Below are 24,649 nucleotides of genomic sequence, written 5' to 3' on the forward strand. Positions count from 1 at the left end.
GGGAGGACACGGCAGAGGAGATGCTATGTCTGCTTTATTTTCATGCAGCACCTAGGAAGGAATGTAGGGTCTTGAGTGCATGTACTGCTACGTGGTCTCAAGGGCCCATTTCTTTCTTTTTAATTTTTTGCCTCTAGGGTTAAAAATAACCTGCAGGCTCAGTGCCTGCACTATGAATCCACTGCTCCTGGAGGCTGTTTTTTTTCCCTTGTGTTGATTGTTGTTGCTTTTATTATTGTTGTTACTGCTATCATTGTTGTTGGCTAGAACAGAGAAATCGAGAGGGGAGGGGAAGACAGAGAGGGGGAGAGAAAGATAGACACCTACAGACCTGCCTTACCGCTTGTGAAACGACCCCCTGCAGGTGGGGAGCCAGGGCTCAAACTAGGATCCATACACCAGTCTTTGAGCTTTGCGCCATGTGTGCTTAACCCGCTGTGTTACCGCCTGCCCCCCAGGGGTCTATTTCTTTCTCCCTTTTTTTTAGAGAGAAAAGAGAGAGAGGTGAGAGGAGAGACACCACAACATCACTCCACCATCCATAGAATTGCCCTGTGCTGTGAGGATGCTCTGAAGTGATGCCAGCACTTGAACCCAAGGCCTCAAACATGGTAAGGTGCTTGCTATATTGGGTAAGCTATCTCCCAGCTAACATGCTGCACCTGAAGGCCAGGCACCTCCAGGGCTCAGGGTATGAGGGGAGCTGATGGCTCCCGGAAGACAGGCCCTCTCACCTGGGACAATCAGAACTGTCTGAGGTCGCTGGGCTGGATGAGTCTTCTGTTTAGCACTGAGTTTCCTTCCAGACCACAGGAGATGGGCTAAGGTATCTAGAAACAAGATGCCCCTGACTCTTAAGTCTTTCTGTCGATGGGTAAAGTCAGTCAGGTGGTCTCTTATTCCAGATGAGCTGGGGGTTTGTGAAGGTATCCTGCTGTCTGTAGATGTAGGTGGACTCTGTCTGACTGATGTAGGTAGAATCAGAAGTGTTAAGTGGACCCAGAGAGCTGGCCCTGTATAGTAGAGGCCCTGAGGGGTGAGAGAAGGGTGATGAGGAGGAAAGGGAGCAAGGAGCCACAGTGGGGTGGTCCAGGAACACAGTTGACCAAGGTGGGCAGAGGGTGCCAACATCCTCAGTAGCCCCATTCCCAGATGCTGTGGTGACAGGGGCTCTTCACACTCAGACCTATATGCTGAACCCCTCTTTCCCAGGCCCCAACTCCCAATGAGCAGCTATGGGAAGGGAGGCAGGGAAATGTGGGTGTTGTGGAGACCATGGCCCCTCTGCTCACCAAGTAACCAGAGAGAGAGTTTCAGAAAATGGGAAGTACCATTCTTTTACTTATACAGCAGCCATTTGTTCATTATTGGGCCCCAATTGTATGTCAGGCCCTGGATACTCATAATCTACTGCCAGGACTTTAGATGGTCTTGTCACAAGAGGTCTGAGCCAGGCAGGGTCCTCTTTTTTATCTGCCAGCAAGAAGACAATTGGGAGACTGAAGTTCAAGCCCCGGGTCTAGCAAGGCCCCCAGCTGTCAAGGAAGGCTGGAGGCTGTGCATCTGCTGTGACTCAACCTGGTGACTGCGTCTCATTTCTAGGCAGGGTCCTATGAGGACAGCTGGTGATATCTGGCAGGTTTCACTGGAGAGTAGCTTATTCCCTCAGCTTTGGTCCTCTGCAGTGCTGGCTCCAGCCACTTTTCCAGACTGGTTCTGCCAAAGGGCACGTCCCATTTTTCTAGCAGCAGGAAGTCTGGCCACCTCCCCCCTCCCTGCCCCCATCTCATCCCAGCCTCAGGGCCAAGCAGCTTGGTGTCTGTAGACAGAGGTGCAGCTTCACCGCCAAGTTCAAAAGGCAACAGCTGTATCCACAGGGCCTGAGGCTGTGTAGCCAGAGCTGTTACCATGGCTGCACTAATGATCTGGAGTGGGGTGACAGAGTTGTATGTACATGCACAGAGATCAGTGTGGGAACAGCCCCTGTGGGACCTGGCTGGGTCAACTGTCATGTAATTTAAGGTGGGTCCCAAGGCTTCATCTCCATCAGAGTGCCTCAAGACCCAGGGGGACCACCTTAGCTTACAGGATTGGTGGCCCAGCACTATTTTAGAACCTGAGGATGTGGGTTCAAATTCTAGCTCAACCACTTCTTAACTTCTTAAATGTATTTGAGTTGAGAGACTTACTCATGTGCGATAATGCTGAGCAGACTCCCTGGCCTGGGTTCCTTATTCTGTATACTCAAGAAACAAGGAACTTCCTAAACTCTGTTTTAGCTTCATGTTGGAAAACCAATACTAGGTTAGATTTCTCTTAAATTTGTTCCTTACAAACAAGGATATAAACAATATGACTGTGTTTCTGAGCTTTCCACTTAGTCTAAGACAAGTTTCCTACAAATCTAGTAAGACAGAGAGAAAGAGATACACCCATGTGGTTCTACCCACTGAGCCATCTCCCTGTCCTGCTTCCTAGCTTTGGGGCCTTGGGAAAACCAGTCTACTTCTTTCCTTATCTATGAGATGGAGTAACAGAGGAAATCCCCCCACCCCCCGCCACACACACACACACACACACACACACACACACACACACACACACACACGTGCCTGGATGTTGGTCCATGAGAAGTATTGAGTTAGCATTCTTTTTGTCCTTGTCACCCCCTCCCCCTGGATCTCCTACTTACTCTTCAAGGCAACCCCTCCTGCTCCCAGTCCTCTGAGGGCTCTGTGCAGCCTCCCCTAGTCCTCTTAGTGCTTTCACACCCACACTTGCGATGTAAACTCAGGAGAGCCACACAGAACCCCTGCTCTGGGGTAAGACTGTCTGTGACATGACATGAGCTGTCACTGCCCTGTGATATGTGGGAACATGCTTTGGAGACCAAATCTTGGGCGGGGAAGCAGCTCAGTGGGTAGAGCACCCAGGTTCTATTCCTGGCACCACATCAGATAGGCAGGAAAGACAAAATCAAATAGAACACAAATGGCGGAGTGGTGCTCTAGTTTCTCTTTCTCTCACAGTAAAAATAAGAGACATCATCATCATTATCATAATCATAATAATAATTAACAATAATTTTTGCTATCTTCAGGGCTTCACCTTTTAGGTTAACAATTTCAGATACAGAGAGAGAGAGAGAGATACAGAGGGAGAGAGAAAGATACCACAGGACCAAAGTTTCCTCCACTGCAGTGAGGCACCCAGGCTGAAACCTGGGTCCTGCACGTGACAGAGCAGGCGCACTATCCGGGTGTGCTATTTTGCTAGCCCAAGACTAAATCTTCAGAGTTCTCATCGCAAAGAGAAGAAGCAACCCCTGCTTCCTTTCTTCTCAGAGTATCTATCTAAGATGGTGTGTATTAATCTGTGTGCTGTCACTTCACAGTGTGTGCCAATCTGCTGCCTTCCCTTTTACTGAATCTATATGAGACGGTGATGGTGATGAGCCCCTTGTGGACCAATCTATGCCCATCAAGCATGCCGTATGCTTCAGATTTACACCGATGGCTGTCAATTGTTTCTCAATAAAATGAGAGGAAAAGGGCAGGGTAGAAAGCATAATGGTTATGCAAACAGACTTTTATGCCTGAGGCTCTTAAGTCACGGGTTCAGTCCTCCACACCACCATAAGCCAGAGCTGAGCAGTGCTCCTGTTAAAAAGGGAAAAAAAAAAAAAAAAAAAAAAAAGGAAAAAAAAGAACTGGACCATGGATGAAAAACAAGGAGGAGGACAATCCACCACTTTTCCAGGCTCAGCCAACACGAAGCTTTCAGTATGGGGTCCTGCTTGGAGTCCAAGAGGGCCTGGGAGGAATTGTGAACAACCCAGGGTCCTGACCAATCTGTGACCATAGAGATACTTGGGCTCTTGTCCAGTCAGCAGCTGACATGGACAATGACTTTGCTGCCCAGGTGCTAGCTGTCCTAGGTCTCTCTCAGCCCTGCTGTGAGAGCAAGGTGGACTGGGAGGGTGGGGGTCAGCACAGTTGGTAGAGCACAGGACTTGCATATAGAAGGTCCCAGGTTTCATTCTCATCACCACCACTAGCCAGAGCAGGGCAGTGCTCTGTTCTCTTTCTCTGTCTCTCTCTGTGACTGGAAGGCAGAAAGCCAAACAGGAGTTTTCCAGACCTGGTGCCAGGGTGACACATTTGGACTTTTCTTCCAAGCACCAAGAAGAGTCATTGAGAATTAGGTGGACTGATTGGATGAGTAGAATCAAATGAGCATGTGGCTCATCTGCTACATGGAGCTGACCTCCCCATGTCCCCTCCTTGTCTCCTCCTCTCTCAGGACCCTGATTTACTTTGTCATAATAGCTCTGAGGAGAAGCAGACTGGCCTAGTCCAGTGGCCTCATCTGTGTCCCCTGGGCTCCTGAGTGACAGGTTTCTGGGTCATCTGGTGCCTGTCCCAGAGCTCCTGGGGTGCTGTTGGACACAGTGGACAGGGAGCTGCAGTCTCACCACCCCACCCCTGGAATGGGAAGCTGCATGCAGGCTTGCCTGCAGCCCAGAGAGCTACCTACACGCTGCCCCAGTGGCCTTCTCAACACTCAGTTACCATTAAATGCTAAACTCGGATGGTCCATCATCCCTGTGCTGACTGTCCACTGTGTCTTCATGACAGGCTCACTGCAAGTAGGAAATGGTAGGTGGGGCTCTGCAGACCACCCCTGTGGACTTATGGCTGTGCTTGGTCCTGCTGTCAGCCCCCCTTCCTCCTCCCACCTGGGCCCCAGGGCCTGCACTCCCCTACCCCAAACTGGCTGCTCACAGGGGGATGGTTCAGCTTTGGAAAAACTTCTTTTAAAAAAATATTTTTAAGCTGTGGAGGTAGCATAATGGTTATGGAAAAGACTTTTCATGTATGGGGCTGGGCAGTGGCCCACCAAGTTAAGTGTACATAGTATGATGCACAAGAACCCATGGCAAGGATCCCAGTTTGAGCCCGTCTCCCCACCTTCAGGGGGGTTGCTTCACAAGCAGTGAAGCAGGTCTGCAGGTGTTTTTCCTTCTCTCTCCCTCTCTATCTACCCCTCCCCTCTCTATTTCTGTCTGTTCTACCCAAAAAATGGCCACAGGAGCAGCAGATTCATAGTGGAGGCACCGAGCCCCAGCAATAACTCTGGAAGAAAAAAAAAAGACTTTCATGTCTGAGACTAGGAGATCTTAAGTTCATTCAGTTCCTGGCACCACCAGAATCCAGAGCTGAATAGTGCAGGGGGAGGGAGGCTTCACAAGCAGTGAATCAGGGCTACAGGTGGCTCCCTTTCTTTCCCTGTCTGTCTCCAACATTGCTTTGAATTTCTCTTTGTCCTATCAAGCAAAAATAAATACAAATTAAAAAATGAAAAAAAAAAGACTCTTGAGAGAGAAGAAGGGAGTAAGGGAGCGAGTGAGGGAGGGAGAGGGGGATAGAGACTGACCAAGACCAGAGCACTGGCATTGGGTGATGTTGGGGATTGATCCTGGGGCCTCAGACAGGCAAGTCCTATGCTCTAACAGACTGAACTATCTTCTAGGCCCCGGAAGAGGTTTTTCATATTTGGAAATTGTGACGTAAAAAACTTTGGGGTTTCTGTGGACATATGTTTTGAACTCAACTCCATTTTTCAGTTTCTAACTGGAGAATATGTTAGCTAAGTGACAGGAGGATGGAGAAAGTCCAAAGGGGTATTTAGGATCCTGGTTGCCTGGTTCTGTTAGGCTACAAGGAGGTTCCAGAAGAGCTGGCGGATCCAGAACTGACTCAGTACCACCTGTGGGAGTGGTCTACCTGAACTAAAAATTGGACTGGAAAGTCCTTCCCTCATGGAGAAGCCAAGGTGACTACACTGTTGCCCTGTAGTAGCCATGGAAACCTCTCTGTGCTCTGGGCCACCACAGGAACTGAGTCCCTGGTGCTTTGCCTCCCCAAGGGATGCTACCAGGCACTTCCCCTCCCCATTTCCTGCCAGCTCACCCCGTGGTCCCAGCAAAGGGCCCAGGTGCCAAGAGAGGCTCAGGCACTCTGGGCTGCCTGCCATTGGTGGTGCTGAGAGGAAGAACCTGAGAGGGGGCACAGAAGGTGAGGACGCAGTCACTTGAGGCTATCAGTGTCATCAAGCGTGGCCATTAAGGAAATGGTGGGCAGGGAGATGCTCTCCTCTGTCACCCCTGCTCACAGACCTCAGCAGATGCCCCTGCCCCATTGGTCCTGGAAGCACGGCCTTTGTTAGGCGTGCAGAGATGTATCAGCTAGTCCCCTCTTGGATCGGTTGGTCTCTCTGCCATCTGGACAACTTCGTACACCCAAAACAATAGCAGTGGAATGATTGTGAGGTCCTGCAGCTCCTCCCTGCCTGGCCAGACTGGAACAGCCTTTGGCCTCTCCCAAAAGGAAAGAGAGCATTGGCTGTGCTGATTGGCATTGAGCTTGGGTTCACACTGCCTTTACTCTGGGGAGTTCAGACTGGATCCCTGGCAACCAGGCCTCTGCTATGGGTGAGTGCCCAGCTTCCAGATCCCCAACTGGAAGGAAGAGTAGAGAAGTCTACAGTGTGCAGGTGAGAAGACAGGGGCAAATTCTGCCAGGATGTCCTGTCGCTTTATGTCAGTTTCAACCCATGCAAAGCAGGTAATGATTTGTGTGTCTATCCAAACCAGGTAACAGAGGTGCAAGTGACACTGTGGCTTCACCCCAGCCCTCAATAGGCACTGCAGTCTGGATCCAACAAACATTTATTGAGCACCTGCTGTGTGCTATGCACTAGCCTTGGTGCTGGGATGGACACGATGAATAAAACACAGTCCCTGCCCTTGGCGAGCTTACAGACTAAGGACAGCCAGAGGACAGGTGCACGGCAACTATAATACAAGGCAGAGCATGGTAAGTGCCATGAGAAAGGTACAAATAAAGTGCTATGGTGGTTTAGCAGAGGAGAGACCCCAGTGGTTGGCAAATCAGAGAGGGCTGCATGAAAGATGTGGCTTCTGTGTGGGTCTCGCAGGAAACAGGAGAGAGCATTCCAGGGGAGGACAGCAAGAACAAAGGCACAGAGACGGGAAGACGGGGTGCCTTTCCATGCAGGAAGTAAATCACTTCTAGGTGGACAGCAGGGTGGGGGACACAGGAAGTATGAAGTTTCACTGGGTCTGCAATGTCAGAATTAGGGCCTGTGTGTTATTTTGTGGGCCAGGGGGTCATTTAAGGGTTTGTGAATGGCTGGAGGTGAAAATGAGCTTGCAGGTTGAGGGTGGAGTGGAGGATAGACAAGCATGCAGGGGAACGTGGGAAAAGACTGCACATTGCCCAGGTGACAAGCAGAGCTGGCAGGGGTGGGGGACTGATGGGGAGCACCAGCAGGGGCATGGGTGGGGGAGACTCTGAGATGACTGTAGTGTCTCAGAAATGGGTGGTTGGGAACATCATGAGTCTTTGAGCAGAGAAGGGAGGGGAAGAGAGACAGGATGCTGACTCGGCTTAAGGTGCGATGAGTTTATCTGATGCTGGAGCAGTTGAGGGTGGGGTGGAATGTGTCCAAGGGGCAATGTGTTAATGGAGCTTGATCATCTGGGAGGTGTGGGGGTGCATGCTGGGGGGTAAAAAGCAGAAAGGGAAATCTAGGTCAGTGTTATCCTAGTGCCTCTTGAGATCAAGATGTCAATAAATAAATTAAATACATAAATAATAAATAAATACATAAATAAAGCAGGATGCGGCATTGGAAGGGAGGAGAAAAACCATGAGAACACAGCATCTTGGGGGCACAAGGGGCAGGGAGTGACCAGGAGGGGGTGCTGTGGAGCCAGGGATGGTGGAGAGCCTGGTGCTGAGAAGGGGCCTTGCATGCAGCTGTGTGGAGACCACTGGGCAGCTGGACCCAGGGTGGGGGGCAAAGGCCACACATCTCAGATGTGGGCATAAATGGAGGTAGGAGAATGCAGGAGCAGGGTGAGGGAGTGAGTGGGTACCAGTGGGCAGAGGAGATGGAGCTGGCACCGGGATGCTGAGGACAAGTGGGGAGATGCTGCTGGCATCATCTCCCAGAACTGGGAGGAAGGAGGGAGATCAGAAGGTTTTGAGGAGAGGCCTTATTTCACAGGTTCCAGCTCCTCATCCAAGGAGGCCACCTGGGGGCTGGAGACAAATGGAGGAGGCCTGATGGGCTTGGTGGAGCATCTGAGGGGGGCTGGCTGTCATCACTCCTGGGAAGCCTGTGGCTGCGGTTCTTATTAGGTAGGGGTCAGGCTAGAGCAGCACTGGCCGGTATCCTGAACCCTCCAGCAGCTGACCTGTGCTGGCTGCTGCCTAGAGATGGATCTCACTGAACTCAGCTCCAAGGATGGACCCCTCCTGACCAACGCCCCTCCCTCCCATGCATATCAGGGAAACCGTGATCAGGCCAGGGAGATAGCAGAGTAGATATGCAAAAGACTTTCATGTCTGAGGCTCCAAGGTCTCAGAGTCAATCCCCAGCACCACCATAAGGCAGTTCTCTAATGAAAACAAACACCCCCTGCCAAAAAAAAGAAAAAAGAAAAAAGAAAAAGCCACAATTTCCTAAGAGCCCTGACCCTTTACCGCCCTGCTGGGAAGAGTGTAGACAAGAGCAGGGCCAACTCCAGGACCTGACATGCCCCCACCCCACTCTGGAACATTCCAAACTGCAAGGTCATCCTGCCTATACACCTGGGTGCCAAGCGACAAGCTTCAAAAATCAAATGTCTCCCAATTGCCTTGGAGAGCCTGGAAGGGAGAGGAGTATAAGGGAAGACTGTGCTCCTTTTCCACTTCTTTCTTTTCCTGGAGGAGTGAGTCCAAACCATTTAGCTCCCACAGAGGCTGCTTTTTCACACACTCCTTTTATGATGCAAACCCCCATCTTAGGCTTCCAGCAACCACCAAACCAGTAGCAAGGACAGAAACACAGCCATGTTGCATTGTTGACAGAATCTGTGGCTGAAATGTCTGGATATTGGGTCACCAGTGTCCCCACCACCTCTGCTTGCTTCCTGGAAGCCATTAATTTGGGGGAAATATCTTGTTCTCTGTCGCCTTTGATTAATTATGTCCGGTCTCATAGCAGATCTTGATTACTTTCCTTAACTCCCTTCACCTTCTGGATAATGGTTTTTTACTTATCTTTCAAGTATGCTTTAGAACACTGTGATTTATCAGCCGAGGGAATACGTCTCGCAAATGGAGTCGGCTAGCGGCATGTCCGATGTGGCCTGTGACTCCTGAGCAGCTGGCCGAGCCCAGCTGTCCCAAGGGACAGTCTGCCCAGTATTCATATACTGTGTTTGGTTTTGAGTCTTTTTTTTTTTTTTTAAGTATTAATCTTCAGAGGGGAACAACAGGTTTTGTAAAATCCTGAACTTGCTGCCTCAGTGGGGGCTAGGGACGAAGGGTGTAGGGGTGGACGCCAGAACCTCTCTCCCGCAGAGCTGGGAACCTCAACGTCGTTGTGAAGCTCAGTTGCTGGCCAGAGTGACACAAAAAGTGACATGGACCCAGCAGTCGGGCTGCAAAGGCCCCCGGAGCATATGGTGCAGAAAGCAAACAGAGAGTGGTGACAGGGAGGTAGCACTCCAGGGACCAGCATTCTGTCAGGTCACATATTCGGGGGCTCTGGAGGCGCCCACAAGGCGATCAGAGCTGTTTCTCTAAAGGTTGGCATTTATTTTGATGGTGCCCTTTCAAGCTTTTGCTGTGGCTTCTCTGGTGGCAGAAGGGGGCAGTGCAGTCCTTGGGGTGACATTCTACCAGGGCAGGAGGGAGGTGAATTCTCAGAGTCCCTTTTACCTTGTAACAATTCAGCCTGGTTTAACACACACCTACAGACTGCTAGGTTGGCCACTCTTCTCCCTTGTTCTGCCATAGGTCACTTACATTAGAAAAAGGTGCTGATTTCTCAAAACAGGACCTGGGACACCTGGCTCCTCCCTATCAACTGTTTTGGGTCCAGATTCTGGGTGGTTCTTGTTAAGCCTGAGGGTGATTGGTCCATGGTGTGCTGCTGGCTCTGGCTGACTCAGCCGGTCACTCATGTTCACAGAGCAAGGCCTCAGCTGAGGTGGCCTTGGTGCCTAGTGCTCCACCGCCCCATGGAACGCTCCAAACTCCCACTCTCCATGAACGGTGCCATTTTTGTAGACTTGGGTTAACTGGTCTCCTAGGGTCTTGGTTTACCCAGAATCCACAGGCTTCAGAAGCTAGGGACATCTCTCCATTCACCCCCGAGTCCAAGCACCCTCCACACCAATGGGTACTGTGTCAAAATCCTGGGATTGGCTTCTCTTCATGTCGAGTCCTACCACACTCCCTCCCAAGATAGAGTCTCAATCCTATTCCGGTGGGCTGTCCACACCTTCTTCCTGTGGCTTTTCTGCCTAATGCTAGGTGAACACCACACAGTTATAAATACTCAGGTCCATATATATATGCAGGTAGAGAGAGAGATATATTCTGGTCACTGTTTTACACTTGAACAAAGAAAACCACTAGCCTGCTGTTTCTAGAGTTTGTGCCATCCCGACTCCCATCTATCTGCCTGTGGTGTAGACGGCAGGAAATGTGAGCCACTGAGTCCCCAGGAGCCCTCTTACGTGGCCCCATCGCACCTGCCCATGGTCATTTTCAAAGCCCCCTGCTCGTGCAGGCTCTTGAGGGCCTTGAACTCCAAGGGCATGGTGTGGGGGCTGGCCTGGGAGGTATAGCCATACTTGAGACTGTCGTAGTAGTGGTATTTGACAGGGTTCTGGTTCTGATCCAGTGGGAAGGGCCAGAAGCCATAGAGGTAGATCTGATTACAGAAGCGAGTGGCTAGGGTGTACATCAGGAGGCCAGTGGTGGGGCGCTTGATGTGGACCTTGTTGGTCAGCCAGTATCTGAAAGGAATCGACAAAGCAGAAAAGACACATAAGCTTATCAGTCATCCTTTTCAGAAAGGGGAACACACTCTCCAGCCCAGAACTGCCTCCTGCCAAATCAGGAGCTGTAGCGACCAACTGAGTAACAAAGTCCCACTTCCCTTCCTGGGGTGGTGGTAGGGATGGTGGTGGTGATGATGGCAGGGGAGATTTTTCTAGGAGTCCAAGCATCCTCTTCCTTTTCCAAGTGGTTCCCTCTATAGTGCTAAAGAACTAAACATTCTAGGTCAACAATAAATTCTTTCTTTTGGAGGTGGGTTGCTTTTGAATCAGACAAGGTTATAGATTCTCTTTAATAAAAATTTATGTATTTTAAATGGGTGGGGGGAGAGTGAATCAGCATCACTGTGGCCCATGTGAGCCGGGCATCAAGCTCAGGTCAGTTGCTCATGCTTGCAAGTCTAGTGTTCCAGCTACCATGAAACCTCCTCCCCCACCACCCAGACTGCAAGATTATAGATTCTCCTGCTTCTTCTTCTTCTTCTTTTTTTTTTTTTTCCAGATCACTGTTTAGCTCCGGCATATGGTTGTGTGGGGGTTTGAACCTGGAACTTTGGAGCCTCAGGCATGAGAGTCTCTTTGCATAATCATTATGCTATCTCCTCCACCTGAGATTATAGATTCTTATCAACCCATATAATTCTAGTCAATGATGCAATATTTGAGACAATGAATGCTACTTCAAGGGTCTCTCCAACCCAAATCACTGAGCCACCTTTCTGTTCCCTTAAATTTCCCTAGAGGCCTTCAGTGCTATTTGTGTCCAGAAAGGGGAAGGGGGGAGGTGGACTAGTGGTAAAGCAGCCAAGTTGCTCCTAGATGCCCTGAGGCTGCACACTCTCCCCGATGCTCCTGCCATCCCACCCCTGCAGAATCCATCCCCCTCCTACAACTGAGCTCATCTCATGTCTTCTTCCAGGTCAAACTGAGTTCACCATTCAGCTCTGTCTCCCCTTCTGGTATGCTGTTCAGTAGAGCTGATGCTGCTGGCTGTGTGGGTCCTTCCCCACTTGAAACCATACGGGGACTACATCCCGCACTCCTTTGTGGGGGGTTTAGTGTGGGGTGCAGCCAAGGCACGGTGCAGAGTAGTGCTCCACAGGTGCTCTTCTGTCTCCCGCAAGACCTGGTGATGGAAGGAAATGTCCCATCCCCTGCCCTCAGGAATTGCAAAGCTCCTGGAAAGATGACTTCAACCACCGAGGGAGAAATCCAATTGCCCTGGATCATGAATGGAGGCATCCCCCGCCAGCTGGCCTGACACTCTGCAAACATCAGAAATAAACTCACTGAGCTCGGGTTTGCAGGGTGTGTGTCACAGTACAGGCCTGGACTGATGAGCCTGGCTTCCATTGCACACAGCAGATATTTGCCTTCGTGGAGCTGGAAGTGGGGAGACATAGAAGAGAGGGAAACAAGCAGACGGTGTGGGGGGGAGGCAGTCACTGAGAATGGAACCGAGCTACCTGGGCTCTGGGATCAGGTGCCAGGTGTCAAGCCTGCTGGGAAAGGCAGTGATAAATCTAGGGCCCCATGGCCAGCAGGCACCACTGACTTCCTCTCTACCACAGCTTTGTCCGCCAGAGACACTAGGCAGTAAGGAGCAGCTTGCAAGAGAAGCTGACTGAGTAACCAGGACAAACCACTCTGATTTCCTTTCCATCTCCTCCATCACTCTGACCAATTTAGAGACTGTGTGTGCTGCCGACTAGTAGGCTATTTCTTTCCTTCACTTAATAGCTGGGCGTTGCAACACAAACTAATTAATTTTGCCTCCCTGAACGAGGTTAGCTGAGTGCAGCCGGGCCGCTATACTGACAATGCACCTTTAATATCCCAGGCTTAAGATTTTAATTAGGAGGCAAGGCAGTTTCAGAGAAGGCAGTAATTATTTTTCGAATCAGTTACCCCAATTGCCAAGATGATGAAGCGCTGCATTCTATGCTTGGGGACACCAATCATCATCAGGGATTGCCAAAATCGAAAATGAAAAACATATTGGTCCGTCCCATCTTCCTGGATTCCTGGGTTCAGTACATGGCAGGAATGTGGCTGCCACCATTTGAAGAAGGGACCAAAAGGACTTTCTCCAAGAAGTTCAAAGTGCTTTTTCCTTAAGGAGCAAGAAACTCCCCCAGGTGGTCGTCAAGGGACACCTGGTGACATTTTCTGCAAGATCTGCCACAGAGCTGGGAGCAGGACTCTCAGGCTGCTGGGTTCCTGTCATCTACCTCAGTGACCTTAGTCCTGATCCCGGAGTTCCACAGCCCAGGGCTGTCCCCTCCACGGGAGCTCTGCTTAAGGAGTAGGCTGTCCAGTTTTGCGGTAGTGGAGAGCTGGGTGTTAGCTCAGAATGTGGGGCTGCAGTGCAGAGCTGGTCAAACCCTCCACACACTCAAGGACAGTTTCTGGTTCCCAGGCCACTGTGCTCACCCATACCGGTGCCTTCACTCAGGGAAGCCAGGCCAACCTCCAATATGGCCAAGTCACTGAACATGCCCCAGAGACTCCTGGGGCACAGGATGACAGTGGGACCTCAGCTGAGCTAGCACTTCCTTCCCATGGGGCCCGAAGAGTCCTTCCCCCAGGAGCGTGCCCAGCCCCGTGCCACCTGCAGGTGCTGGTTTCCTCCTAGACACCTGCCTCCTGGGAATAGCGTTCCCCTTTTTTATTTCACCAAGGTTATCACTGGGGGGCTCGATGCCAGCACTATAAATCCACTGTTCTCAGCAACCTTTTTTTTTTTTTTTTTCCTCTTTCTATTTTATTTGATAGGACAGAGAGAAATTGAGACGAGAGGGGGAAATAGGGAGAGAAAAATATAGACTGCCGCAGTCCTGCTTCACTGCTTATGAAGTGCCCCCTGCAGGTGCTCAAACCTGGACCCCTGTGCATAGCAGTGTGTGTATACTCAACTGGGTGTACCACTACCTGGGCCCCCAACATCAGGGACTGTGCATGCGTGATATCTCCAAGCGGTTTTCCAGGTCCAGTTTTCCTTTTTGAGGGAGACAGAGAGACAGACAGAAAAAGGAACACCATAGTACTGCTCCACCACCAGTAGAGCTCCCTGGTGCAACCCAAGTAGTGCTGGGATTTGAACTCATGACCTGCAGTTTGTTGAGTTGCTCACTCTACAAGATGAACTATCTCTGCTTCCCCTCCAGAGCCGCCTTCTTGTGGTCTAAGCTTCTGGCCACTTTCTGCAGGAAGCCTCCCCAGATGGATGTGTGTTCAGTCTTCTTTCTTTCCTTAACACTGCACATACTACACTGTGCTGTAGTATTTGTCTACTTGTCTCTTTCCTCCCCTGCAATTTGAGTCTGTGATCAAGTGGACTGACTCCCTGCTTCTATATAATTCCAGATCCCAGCACAGCACTTGACAGATTTATTGAAATGAATGGAACCAAGCAAATAGAGGCCTGGACTCCTCTGCAGGTCTCTGGCAGGAGAAGTGACCGAGCTCAACCTCATGCCAGAACCTTTCTGGCCTGCAGGTGGGAATGGCTGTTGGCACTCAGGACAGAATGTTCTCAAAAGAAAGGAGCAAAAGCGTGATGCTGATTAGTTGAGGGGCTCCTCCTGCTACAGCCTCCCCTCCCTCCCACCCCCACCCCCAGGAGGAGAGACTGCTACCCACAGGCAGGTATTATCTCTGTGATTATCAGCTGAGATGCTGTGAGGCCATCTCTTGGGGGCTTAAACCTTCTGGCTGGATTCAGGAAGTAGCCAGGGAACTAGCTCAGCTGGTAGTGCACAGCACTTGCTTGCCTCAGGCTCCTGGTTCAGGAGTGGTGCTCTGGCTTCTCTCTCCGCCATGATTTAAATAATGAAAACAAATCTTAATAAAATAAAAACAAACCGATGCTGCTCCAAAACGGATTTAAAAAGAAAAACAGATTGCATCCAACTTCATTCATAATGAAAGGAATCCAATTTCAAATGACAATCAGACAACACTTTCCATTGGGATGGCAAAGATAGTAAATGTCGATCATATACCCCATGGGCAAGGTTGTAGGAAAGTGGGCATTTTCAGCTGCTACAGGTGAGAGTATAAGCTGGAAGCTCCCTTGAGGGAGGGCAGCCTGGCCATATGTAGAGAAATGAGAGCATTGTCCATCTGCTTTTTTTTAGCAGTGGTGCTTGTGGAAAGCACAGCTGTGCATGTATGCACGGAGTCAGGACCACAAGGTCTCGCTGGCCCCAAGGACACTGGCCTCAGAACAATCACTCTGCCTGCAATGGATTTTGTTGCAGAAGTGATGGTTCAGGCACAGTGGGACACGAGGTAGTTGTGAAACCACAAAGAAGGGATAAGCTAGTGTATGTTGATGGGGAGTAGTTTCCAGGACTGGATATGGCAAGGGGCTTAAGGCCTGTGTGGAAAGAGGGCTCTTTCTGGAAGGAGGTGCACAGGATCCAGCTTGACAGGTTGCATCTGAGGAGGAGGACTTGATGTTCACTTTTGTCCCTTTTGCATGACTTGGAATTTTCTTTCTTTTTTAAAAATTTTTTTTAAATCTTTATTTGCTGGATAGAGACAGTCAGAAATTGAGAGAGAAGGGGGTGATAGAGAGGGTGAGAGACAGAGAGACACCTGCAGCCCTGCTTCACCACTTGTGAAGCTTTCCCCCTGCAGGTGAGGGCCAGGGGCTCGAACCTGGGTCCCTGCGCACTGTAACATGTGCACTCAACCAAATGTACCACCACCTGGTCCTGGAATTTTCTTTCTTAAACATAATTTGTGATAGACTAGAACTCTGCTTTGTCATTTTATGAAGTACTGAGAATTGAACCCAGGGCTTCATGCATGCAAGGCATGTACTCCACAGCTGAACCATCCACGGGCCCTGAATTTTTTTAAATTGTATGTATAGTGATAATAAAAAAATAAACAACTGACCATTCACTAAATATGGCCAAATACCAGAACCATCTGTGCCCAAATAGCATAGAACTCCTGCCTTTTTTGCTCTGTCAGGCCATGGGGCATCGTTCTACTCTGTGTCACTGAGGGGAAGCCAGCACCAGCCCTATGGCTGGCTGTTAGGGGAGTGCTCTCTGGACTGTTGGTGTTGAGGATCTTGAACCCTTCAGCCTGGGATGGTCTCTCCTTGTGTTCTCTGAACTATCGTAATCCCCTGGGTTCCTGAGGCCCCTCCTCTGATGGCCTGTGCTCCCTCACCTGGCTGAGATGCCCACTGGACTAGTGCCAGTCTGAGTCCTGGCTCAAACCTCCTAGTGCCCACTGCAGCCCAAGTGTGGCTTCTTTCTCACTTCACAGTCCATCCTATGAGTCCCATCGCTGGAACTGAGCTTGTATCTTTTGCTAACCAGTTTCCTGAGGGCACACTTGATTGTAGCGATGCAGGGAGAGGGGTATTGCCTGAGCCTTTAGTGCTCACTGTTCATGCCCACAGCTGGCTTGGCACCCTTCTCAGATGGCTTCGTCCATCCCCTCCCCCTCATTGACCCCTTCCTCATGCAGTGACAACCAACCAGGGCTCTGAGATGCCTGCCAGGAAGGTGAGGCCTGAAGCCCCCAGAAGGGATGCCCAGGCTGTAGAGCAGGGCCCCTGAGAACGACAGGCAGGCCTTCTGCCTCACACTCCCCCTCCCTGAAATGCTTGGGCTTCAGCTCTCCCAGATGGGCCAGTTCTTGGGAGGACTCGATGTCAGATCTATTGTATCAAAGTATCTGTGGGCAGGACAGCTGTCTAGCCCAGCTGTAATGGGCTGAATGGTGTCCCCTCCAAGTTCAAATGCCCATCAAGATGTCAGGAAGAACAAACAAAAGATGCTCTAAACACACCATGGGATATACTCAGCCTTCAAGAGGAAGGCGATTCTGACTCAGCGACCATGGTGATGAAACCAGAGGCTCTGGTATGAAGTGAGATAAGTCAGTCACAAAGAAAGCAGCAGCAATAGCGTGCTTCTTAAAAGAATCAAAAGCCTATGATTCCTGGAAACAGAATAGTGGTTCCTGGGGGCCGGGGTTGGGGTGGGGAGGGAGTTTGCTTAATGGCTAGAGGTCACAGATTTGCAAGATGAAAGTTGTGAAGCTCTACCTCACAGCAGTATGGCTCTCCTTAACTGGCAGAGCTGTACACGAACAGTGAAGATGGTAAAGACGGTACATTTTATACGGTACATTTTATTCTATTGAAACATAGATAAAAAGGTAGCTTTCATGTTGTGTATATTTTGCTACTAAAAAAAGGGCAACCTTTCTCCCTGCCCCATAGATGGGGATGAACAGACAAAGGCTTTTACATCGGGATTCAGGGTTACTGTGCCAACCACAGTCCATGCTGGAACTTCAAGGGAGAAATTCTTAACTGGTGAGTCTGACATGACCCAGTGTTCACACCACCCCCCTTCCCCCTTCACTTCTGGCTCTACTTTTACCTCTTGATCCCATGGAACAAATCCGAGCCCTATAGCATGATGTTGGTGGCAGCCACCATGGTCACAGTAGTTAGGCTTGATGACAGGACCCTTCCCCAGCTTTCCCTCCCTTGCTGAAAACAGAGCCCCCCTCCACCCCCTATTTGCCTCTCCTGCAGTATTTCCTCCAGGGAGATCCTGCACAGGAAGATGTTAGCATCTCAGGATTAACAGCCTGTTTGTTTAAAGGGCCTCTTGATGGCGCCTAATGCTGTTTTGACAGATAAAAGTGAGTCAATTTTGGCTGGAAATAGCACCCTGCTCATGTGTCTTCCAGGTGGCTGCCCACACCCCACCCAAAGGACTTTTCTCTCCTTACCAAGGGGTAGCCTGCACCTCCTCTTATGCCCCCTACTCCCAAATCATGGAAAACTTTTCTCCTCAGGGGAAGAAATACATTTAAGGTAGCGATCTTCTCTTGTGCTTTTTTTTTTTTTTGTCCATGACTCTAATGAGAATCAGATGGGCAGCTGGATTCAGGACCAGACCCCATGTTGGCATCAGGGGTGCCGCCAGGGAACATTTATTAACAGTTGTCTCAGAAAGAAACTCTGTCTCTTAACATCTTCCAATAGGCAGGTGCTACCCCCAGACTCTTGTCACCTGAAGTAACTTCACTGTGACCCATTTGTCCAAGCGCCCATCCTAATAGTCATGCTGCATTTCTTATTTCTTCCATCTGGTGAGGTCCTTCAGTAGGCCCCACTGGCAAATTCTGTCACCTCTACTCTAATTTTTATAGCAACTCTTTAAATTATAATGATGAAACCACTGCATTGCTGCCACGTCTTAGTAGAAATCACAGACTTGCCTAACTAGACAAAGTCCTATTTCTGGGCTGGGAGAGAGCTCCCCAGGCAGAGAATGCTTCTCACCAGGATCTAGGCCCTGGGTTCAATCCTGGTGATAACATGGGAGTTCCATGTGATAACATGGTGAAGCAGTGCTGTGATATCTCTATCTTTGTATATACATATTTACATAAAATGAAAAGAACGAAAGCTGTGGCAATAGCTCAGCCTATTAGAGCACCATCTTGCATGCCTGAAGCATTGGAGGCCATCAGTGTATGCCAGAGCTAGGCAGTGCTCTGGTCCTCTGACTTTCTCTCCCTTCCCTATTATAATAAAATAAGTAAATCTTAAAATAAAAAGAATAGGGGCCTGGGCTATGGTGCATCTGGTTGAGTACACGCCTTACCATGTGCAAGGACCCAGGCTCAAGTCCCCAGTTCCCACCCATAGGAAGGAAGTTTTACAAACAGTGAAGCAGTGCTGCAGGTGTCTTTTTCTCTGTCCTTCTTTATCTTTCCCTTCTATCTCAGTTTCTCTTTGTCTCCAACAAATAAATACATTACCATAATAATAGAATGAAAAAAGCTAACTTGGGCATGGTGGTATTACAGATGCATAAAGCCCCAGGACTGCACTAAACAAAATAAATCTTGCTCATAGGGTCAAGTCATGGCTTGCCTGATAGAGCGCACACATCACCATGTGTAAGGACCTGGGTTTAAGTCCCTGGTTCCCACTTAACCAGGGGAAGGATTCACTAGCTGTGAAGCAGTGCTGCAGGTATTTCTCCTCTCTCTTTAATTTATTTCTCTCATCCTCCATATAAAAATGGCCATTGGGAGGCAGGTGGTAGCACAGCGGGTTAAGCATACATGGCGCGAAGTACAGAAGGATGCTGGTTTGAGCCCCCGCTCCCCACTTGCAGGGGAGTCAGTCGCATCACAGGCAGTGAAGTAGATCTGCAGGTGTCTGTCTTTCTCTCCTCCCCCTCTGTCTTCCCCTCCTCTCTCCATTTCTCTCTGTCCTATCTAACAACGACGACATCAAAAACAAACAAACAAACAAAACCAAAAAACGGCAACAGAAGGGAAAAATAAATATTAAATTTTTCTTTTTAAATGGCCATCTGGAGCAGTAGAGCCACACAGGCATCAAGTCCCAGCAAGAAGCAGCAAAAAAAAAAAAAAAAAAAAAAAAAGATAGAAAAGGAAGAAAAGAAAAAAACCTACTATTTCTTCTTTCCTTTCCTTCTTCCTTTTCTTTCTGTTTCCCTTTGGTGCCAGTGATAGGACCCAGGGTTGGCCACTCTCCATGCAGACCTTGGGTTCTACTGCTGAGCTGCAGCCCTGAGCCCCTGCTTCCACTTATGGCCTCCTAGGTTTATTCTCCGCCGCATCCCAGGGAGGAAGGTCCTTTACACAGCTTTCCAACCAGGGCCTACTTATTGGTCAGGGCAGGTGAATGGTGAACACAGCCCCTTGTCCCCACCTCCCCCTCCTGCAGAAATAATGCACAGAACAACCAAGCCATTTCCAGTGAATGACAAGGCCCTCCCGCCATGCCCGCCTGCCCGTGACAGCGCAGCTCACCCGCGGACGGCATGCAGCAGGCGCAGCGAGGGGTAGGCGGTGCGCACGTTGACGTGGTGCTTGAGGATGAGCGCATTGACCCACTCGACGCGCTCCTTGCCGCCACGGGCCATGAAGGCGGGGATCCACAGGATGCTGCCGTTGAGACTGTGCAGCCGCTGCAGCAGCTTCTCCCGCCACGTGGCATTCACCAGGTCCTCGAAGGCCCGCTGGATGACTGAGGGGTTCATGGTCACTAGGTCTGTCTTGAGCCCCACGTCCCGGGCATACTCCTGCACCGGTGCCAGGTTGCACCTGCGAGAAGGAAAGACAGGCCACTCAGTGCTGTGGGGGACAGCAGAGGCACTGCTGGGGACAAACATGGGACTTCGGACCCAGGACATCTTCTCAATCCCTGCCTGTCATATTCGCCTTCTCCTGCTGCTCGCTATGCTTATACTGAGCTCCAAGCAAACAGAGAACTTGGCTCAGCATGGAGGATGTAAAATGCTTCCCCACAAGACATCAGGCAGGATCTGATGGAGAGGAAGGAAGCAAACAAGGCAGCCTGCAAGATGGTCAGGCCAAGTGTGACAGAGAGGGCTCAGAAGGTATAGCCAAACTCAGCTCTCATGCTGTATGCTATATGATTCTCAGCCAGCTGTTCAACCTCTCTGTGCTTCTGGAGAGCTCCCTCATGAGAAATGACTACCCACAACACACATTCTTCTAGAAACTCACAAAGGAGTGCCCCTGCTTTGAGGGGCTACATCACAAGTTAGATCCTCTCATTGTGATGAAAGGATCAGGTGGCCTTCCTGGAGGTGGTGGGGATTGAGGGGAATCTACAAAGATGGATGTTCAGAATGTGGATAAATTACGTTAAGAAGCTGTTTCTCCAGCTTGTCAGAGCTGAAGAATCACCTTAGACACTTTAGACACTCACTTGAAGATCCAGTTCCTAGGCAGATCACCCTAGGGATTGATAGTTATTTTACAAGCTCTTCAGCTAAGTCTTGTGACCACTTTAGGAACTACCATGCTATGGCATTTTAGACACAAGAAACATATTCCAGGGGAGAATAGTGTGAAACCATGTGGGTACCAAGGGGAAGGCTGGGAATTTTGCTAAGTAAGGTATAATGTGTGGAGGAGATGGGACTGGAGAAGCAGCAGGGTAAGCTGGCAGAGGGACTGTATGGCAGGGGTTTCATTCTGAAGACAACAGGAGCTGTAGAAGGTTCTTGAGCAGGAGAATGGAATGGACAGATTTGCAGTGTAGGCAACAGACAATATGATCAATATGATTGTATGTGCTGGAGGGGAAGGGTCACTGTAATTTCTTGCTGACCCAGAGTTATGTGCTGTGTGTATGTGGTATGCATGTATGTGTGTGTGTGTTTTGTTTTCCCAGAGCACTGCTCAGCTCTGGCTTATGGTGGTGCAGGAGATTGAATTTAGGATTTTGATCTCAGGTATGAGAGTCCTTTTGCATAACCTTTAAGCTGTCTCCCCACCTCCACAGGTCTGCTTTGGGATCAACAACATTTAATCTTTCTCAGGAGACCTACCCTAGTGGGACCACTACTGGCCTCATGGCTAGCACTGTGAAGTCTCCTGCACAAAGACCAAGAGTCTGTTATGGGTGGTTCAGCAGGCTCCCCAGGGTCATCTGAGTTATGCAAGGATCCCCAAAGGTGGGGACTCTGAACCAAGGGCTCCCTTATGTACCTGGAGCAGGGCTATCACCAGCCAGGTGGTCAGATGGACACCTGAGTGCAGGGCCAGACCCCACACTGAAATCACTGGCAAATCCTGCTGCCTCCACTGCACATTTACAGCTACTATGTAAACTGCAATGTTGCAATTGTTGCATGGCCACAATGTCCCAGTGGAAGCCACAGTGTCATCTAGCAGGACTGTTGCAAGAGTTCCCTAACCTATCTCACTTCCTTCCCTTCTCTCTACTCCCCATTTTTAGACTGGAGGGTTTTGAGAAGTGGAGACAGAGTCATGGGACAGAAAGAACCTGGCAAAAGGTGACAGAGTTCCATTGACCTTGCTCACAGAATATGCAGAGTAAACACCCTATCTGTTCCCATGTCCCAGAACAAGACTAGTTTCCAAAGCCCAGGACAAGGCTGTCTTTGCTCTAGGGACAGTCTCAACAGAAACATGGGCTGGAGTGCTATTCCAGGATGAAATCTGAGGATTGTGTGTCCCACTTCTGACCACGGGACAGACAGTAAGGCCTTGTTTCTCCTCAGCCTGGGATGGAGGTGAGGTATAAGCTGACTGTCCCAGGTTATTGGACAATGAGACCTGCTACTTCATTCAAAATGTCTGTCAAGTACATACAAACCCAGCACTCTCTATTGCTTTCTAACTTCCCTGGCTATGACCATAGGATGACAAAAGTTAGTAGCAGAGCACAAGCTTTCAAAGCACCTTACAGAAGCTTTGCCAAGGGCTGCTGCTGGTGCACCTGACAGAGCACACGTCATCATGCACAAAGACTTGGATTCAGGCCTATGGTCTCCTATTGAAGGGGGGGAATGGTGAAGCGGTGCTGCAGGTCTCTCTCCTCCCCTCCCTCCCTGCCTTCCTGCTTCATTTTTCTCTGTCTCTTATCAAATAAAAGAAAGAGTAGAGGGGAAGAGGAATGATCACTGGAAGTGGCAGATTCATTGTGTAGGCACTAAGCCTACAGTGATAACTCTAGAGAAGTAGTAGTTTTGCAAATTTGGACCAGTGTTTCTCATAGGCTTTTTGTTGGCAAACTTTTTCTGCAAAAGGCCAGATCATAAATATTTAGGACTTTGTGCTCTCTGTTGTAATTCTTCAACTCTGCCCAAATAATTTAACATTGTTGTGGGAAAGCAGCCATGAGAATATAACAATGATGGACTGTGGCTGTGTTAGAATAAAGCTTTAGAAAACTAAGCTGTGTCCCATTAAAACTTTATAAAAATAGGATGTGCAGCATGGCTATGTCCAATAAATCTTTATAAAAATAGGCTGGAGGGGCAGCTGGGTAAGCTTAAGTGCTGTGGTGTCTGTCCTTATGTCTCTCTCCAGCTGAAAAAGTCAGCCAAGAGTGGTAAAGCTCAGTGATAACCAAAAGGAGAGCAGACCATGAGCTGTAATTGTAATTCTCTACTGTAGACCAGCATGGTAAATATCATAAACAAACAAACTTAAAGTCATCCTGAGTGAATAAAGGACAGAGCTGAGCCAGCAAGATAGCTCACATGGATAGTGCACTTTACGATGCACAGAACCCAGGTTTGATGTGACCCCGACCAAACTGAGGTTTAAAAACTTTGGTGTTGGGGGCCGGGTGGTATCACAGCGGGTTAAGCACACGTGGTGCAAAGCGCAAGGACCCGCGTAGGGATCCCACTTCGAGCCCCCGGCTCTCCATCTGCAGGGGAGTCGCTTCACAGGCGGTGAAGCAGGTCTACAGGTATCTTTATCTCCCCCTCTCTGTCTTCCCCTCCTCTCTCAATTTCTCTCTGTTCTATCCAACAACGACAACAATGATAATAACAACACTGATAGGGCAACAAAAAGGGAAACAATGGCCTCCAGGAGCAGTGGATTCCGTCTTGCAGGCACCGAGCCCCAGCAATAACCCTGGAGGCAAAAAAAAAAAAGCTTTGGTATTGTGGTATCTTTCTCTCTGTCTGTCTCTGTCTCTCTTCAGAAAATTGTCACAGAGCAGTGAAGCCCAGGGGAGGGCAAAAACGCAAACATTGCTGCCTTGGAGGGAGTGGGGAGTAAGCGGGTAGCAGGTAGGCCTCATATGCCTGAGGAGCCCTTGTTGCCACATATGAAGTAGATAAATTCCAGGTGGGGATCCAATTGTCTGGGTCAAAACCAAATAGAGCTGGGAGGTCGTTAAATTTCCAGCCAGCCCAGGTGCACAGGCTCGTGGACACGCCCAGATCGTCCACTGTGCGCACGGGGACGCCTGCATGCCAGGGATGGCGCAAGATAGAAATTCGACCAATCACCGCTTCACACCTTTCCACCAATCAGATCTGCACAAGACCCTCATTTGCATAGAGTAAACCTCTTTGTCCATAAGAGCGGCTCCCCTGAGGCCGCCATAGTCACAGGAATTCGGTGACTTTGGAGTCTGTGTCTCTCTCTCCCAGGTTCCTGAGAGACTCTGATGCGTGGAAGAGTTCATTCTTCACATGCAAGCACAGTCCTCAGGTGGGTGTCGCCACCGTGTCCCCACTCACCTGATGACAAAGCTGTGCGTGTCTATCTCGTGGCCGCAGCCGCTGTTGAGCAGGACGCCGGAATTGCCCACGATGGCGCAGCTCCCAAAGTGCTTGTTCTTGAGCGGCGACGTCCGGGGCAGCAGCTCGTACAGGTTCTGAGACACGTTCATCGTGCTGTCACGGTCAAAGATGTAGTGAATGATGTCGCCGGGCTTCAGGGTCCCCTTGAGGACAGAGATGTCCTTCTCAGCGTCCAGGAACTTCAGAATCTGCTTTCTGGAAAAAAACAAAGATGCTTGAGGAAGCCGCTTCCCTGCTACCCGTGGCCACCTGAAGTCACCTGTCCTCTGTCACCCTGCAGGGCCACGATCACTGCGCCCTCAGGCGAGGCTGAATCCAGACATGCCCGAGAAGGGCGAACTGACAGGAACCCAACCTGAGAAGGGCGTCCTGACAGGAACCCAGCCTGCAGGAGGTGGCCAACCTGGTTGCTGTGGTTACGCCTTCATCCCACAAGAGGTGGCAGTTGCCTGGGAGGTGACCCCATTAGGACACCAGGTGAGCTTACTCCTGGGCATACCTAGGAGGAATGGCCAGGAGTGTCTGGCGTTAGCACTGAGGTTCCATATCCTGGGGAAGCCTGAGCCCTGGATGCACCCAGACAGCAGCCACAGTG

At 49.9% G+C, this 24,649-nt stretch overlaps 1 protein-coding gene and 2 long non-coding RNA genes across 4 annotated transcripts in view; 2 read left to right on the forward strand and 1 right to left on the reverse strand.

Moving 5' to 3' along the window:
• Nucleotides 1-416: 416 nt before the first annotated feature.
• Nucleotides 417-7,351, forward strand: LOC132534865 (uncharacterized). Its single transcript, XR_009546607.1, has 2 exons — nt 417-611; nt 6,656-7,351. It is a non-coding gene; the product is annotated as an uncharacterized LOC132534865 (long non-coding RNA).
• ST8SIA2 (ST8 alpha-N-acetyl-neuraminide alpha-2,8-sialyltransferase 2) overlaps nt 6,713-24,649 on the reverse strand; it is a 57,773-nt gene continuing 39,836 nt past the window's right edge. For both annotated transcript variants that reach the window (XM_060179357.1, XM_007517749.2), the window contains 3 exons: nt 23,992-24,249; nt 19,763-20,056; nt 6,713-10,882 (listed from right to left, as the gene is read on the reverse strand). In XM_060179357.1, the coding sequence (XP_060035340.1) occupies nt 10,597-10,882; nt 19,763-20,056; nt 23,992-24,249 (838 nt within the window). In that variant the 3' untranslated portion in view covers nt 6,713-10,596. The remainder of the gene's footprint in view (nt 10,883-19,762; nt 20,057-23,991; nt 24,250-24,649) is intronic.
• The window catches only part of LOC132534864 (uncharacterized), a 171,747-nt gene continuing 171,278 nt past the window's right edge, over nt 24,181-24,649 (forward strand). The window contains exon 1 of the long non-coding RNA XR_009546606.1: nt 24,181-24,531. This is a non-coding gene — a long non-coding RNA (uncharacterized LOC132534864). The remainder of the gene's footprint in view (nt 24,532-24,649) is intronic.

Source organism: Erinaceus europaeus, chromosome 20 (assembly GCF_950295315.1).
Source record: "Erinaceus europaeus chromosome 20, mEriEur2.1, whole genome shotgun sequence".
Taxonomy (NCBI): Eukaryota; Metazoa; Chordata; class Mammalia; order Eulipotyphla; family Erinaceidae; genus Erinaceus; species Erinaceus europaeus.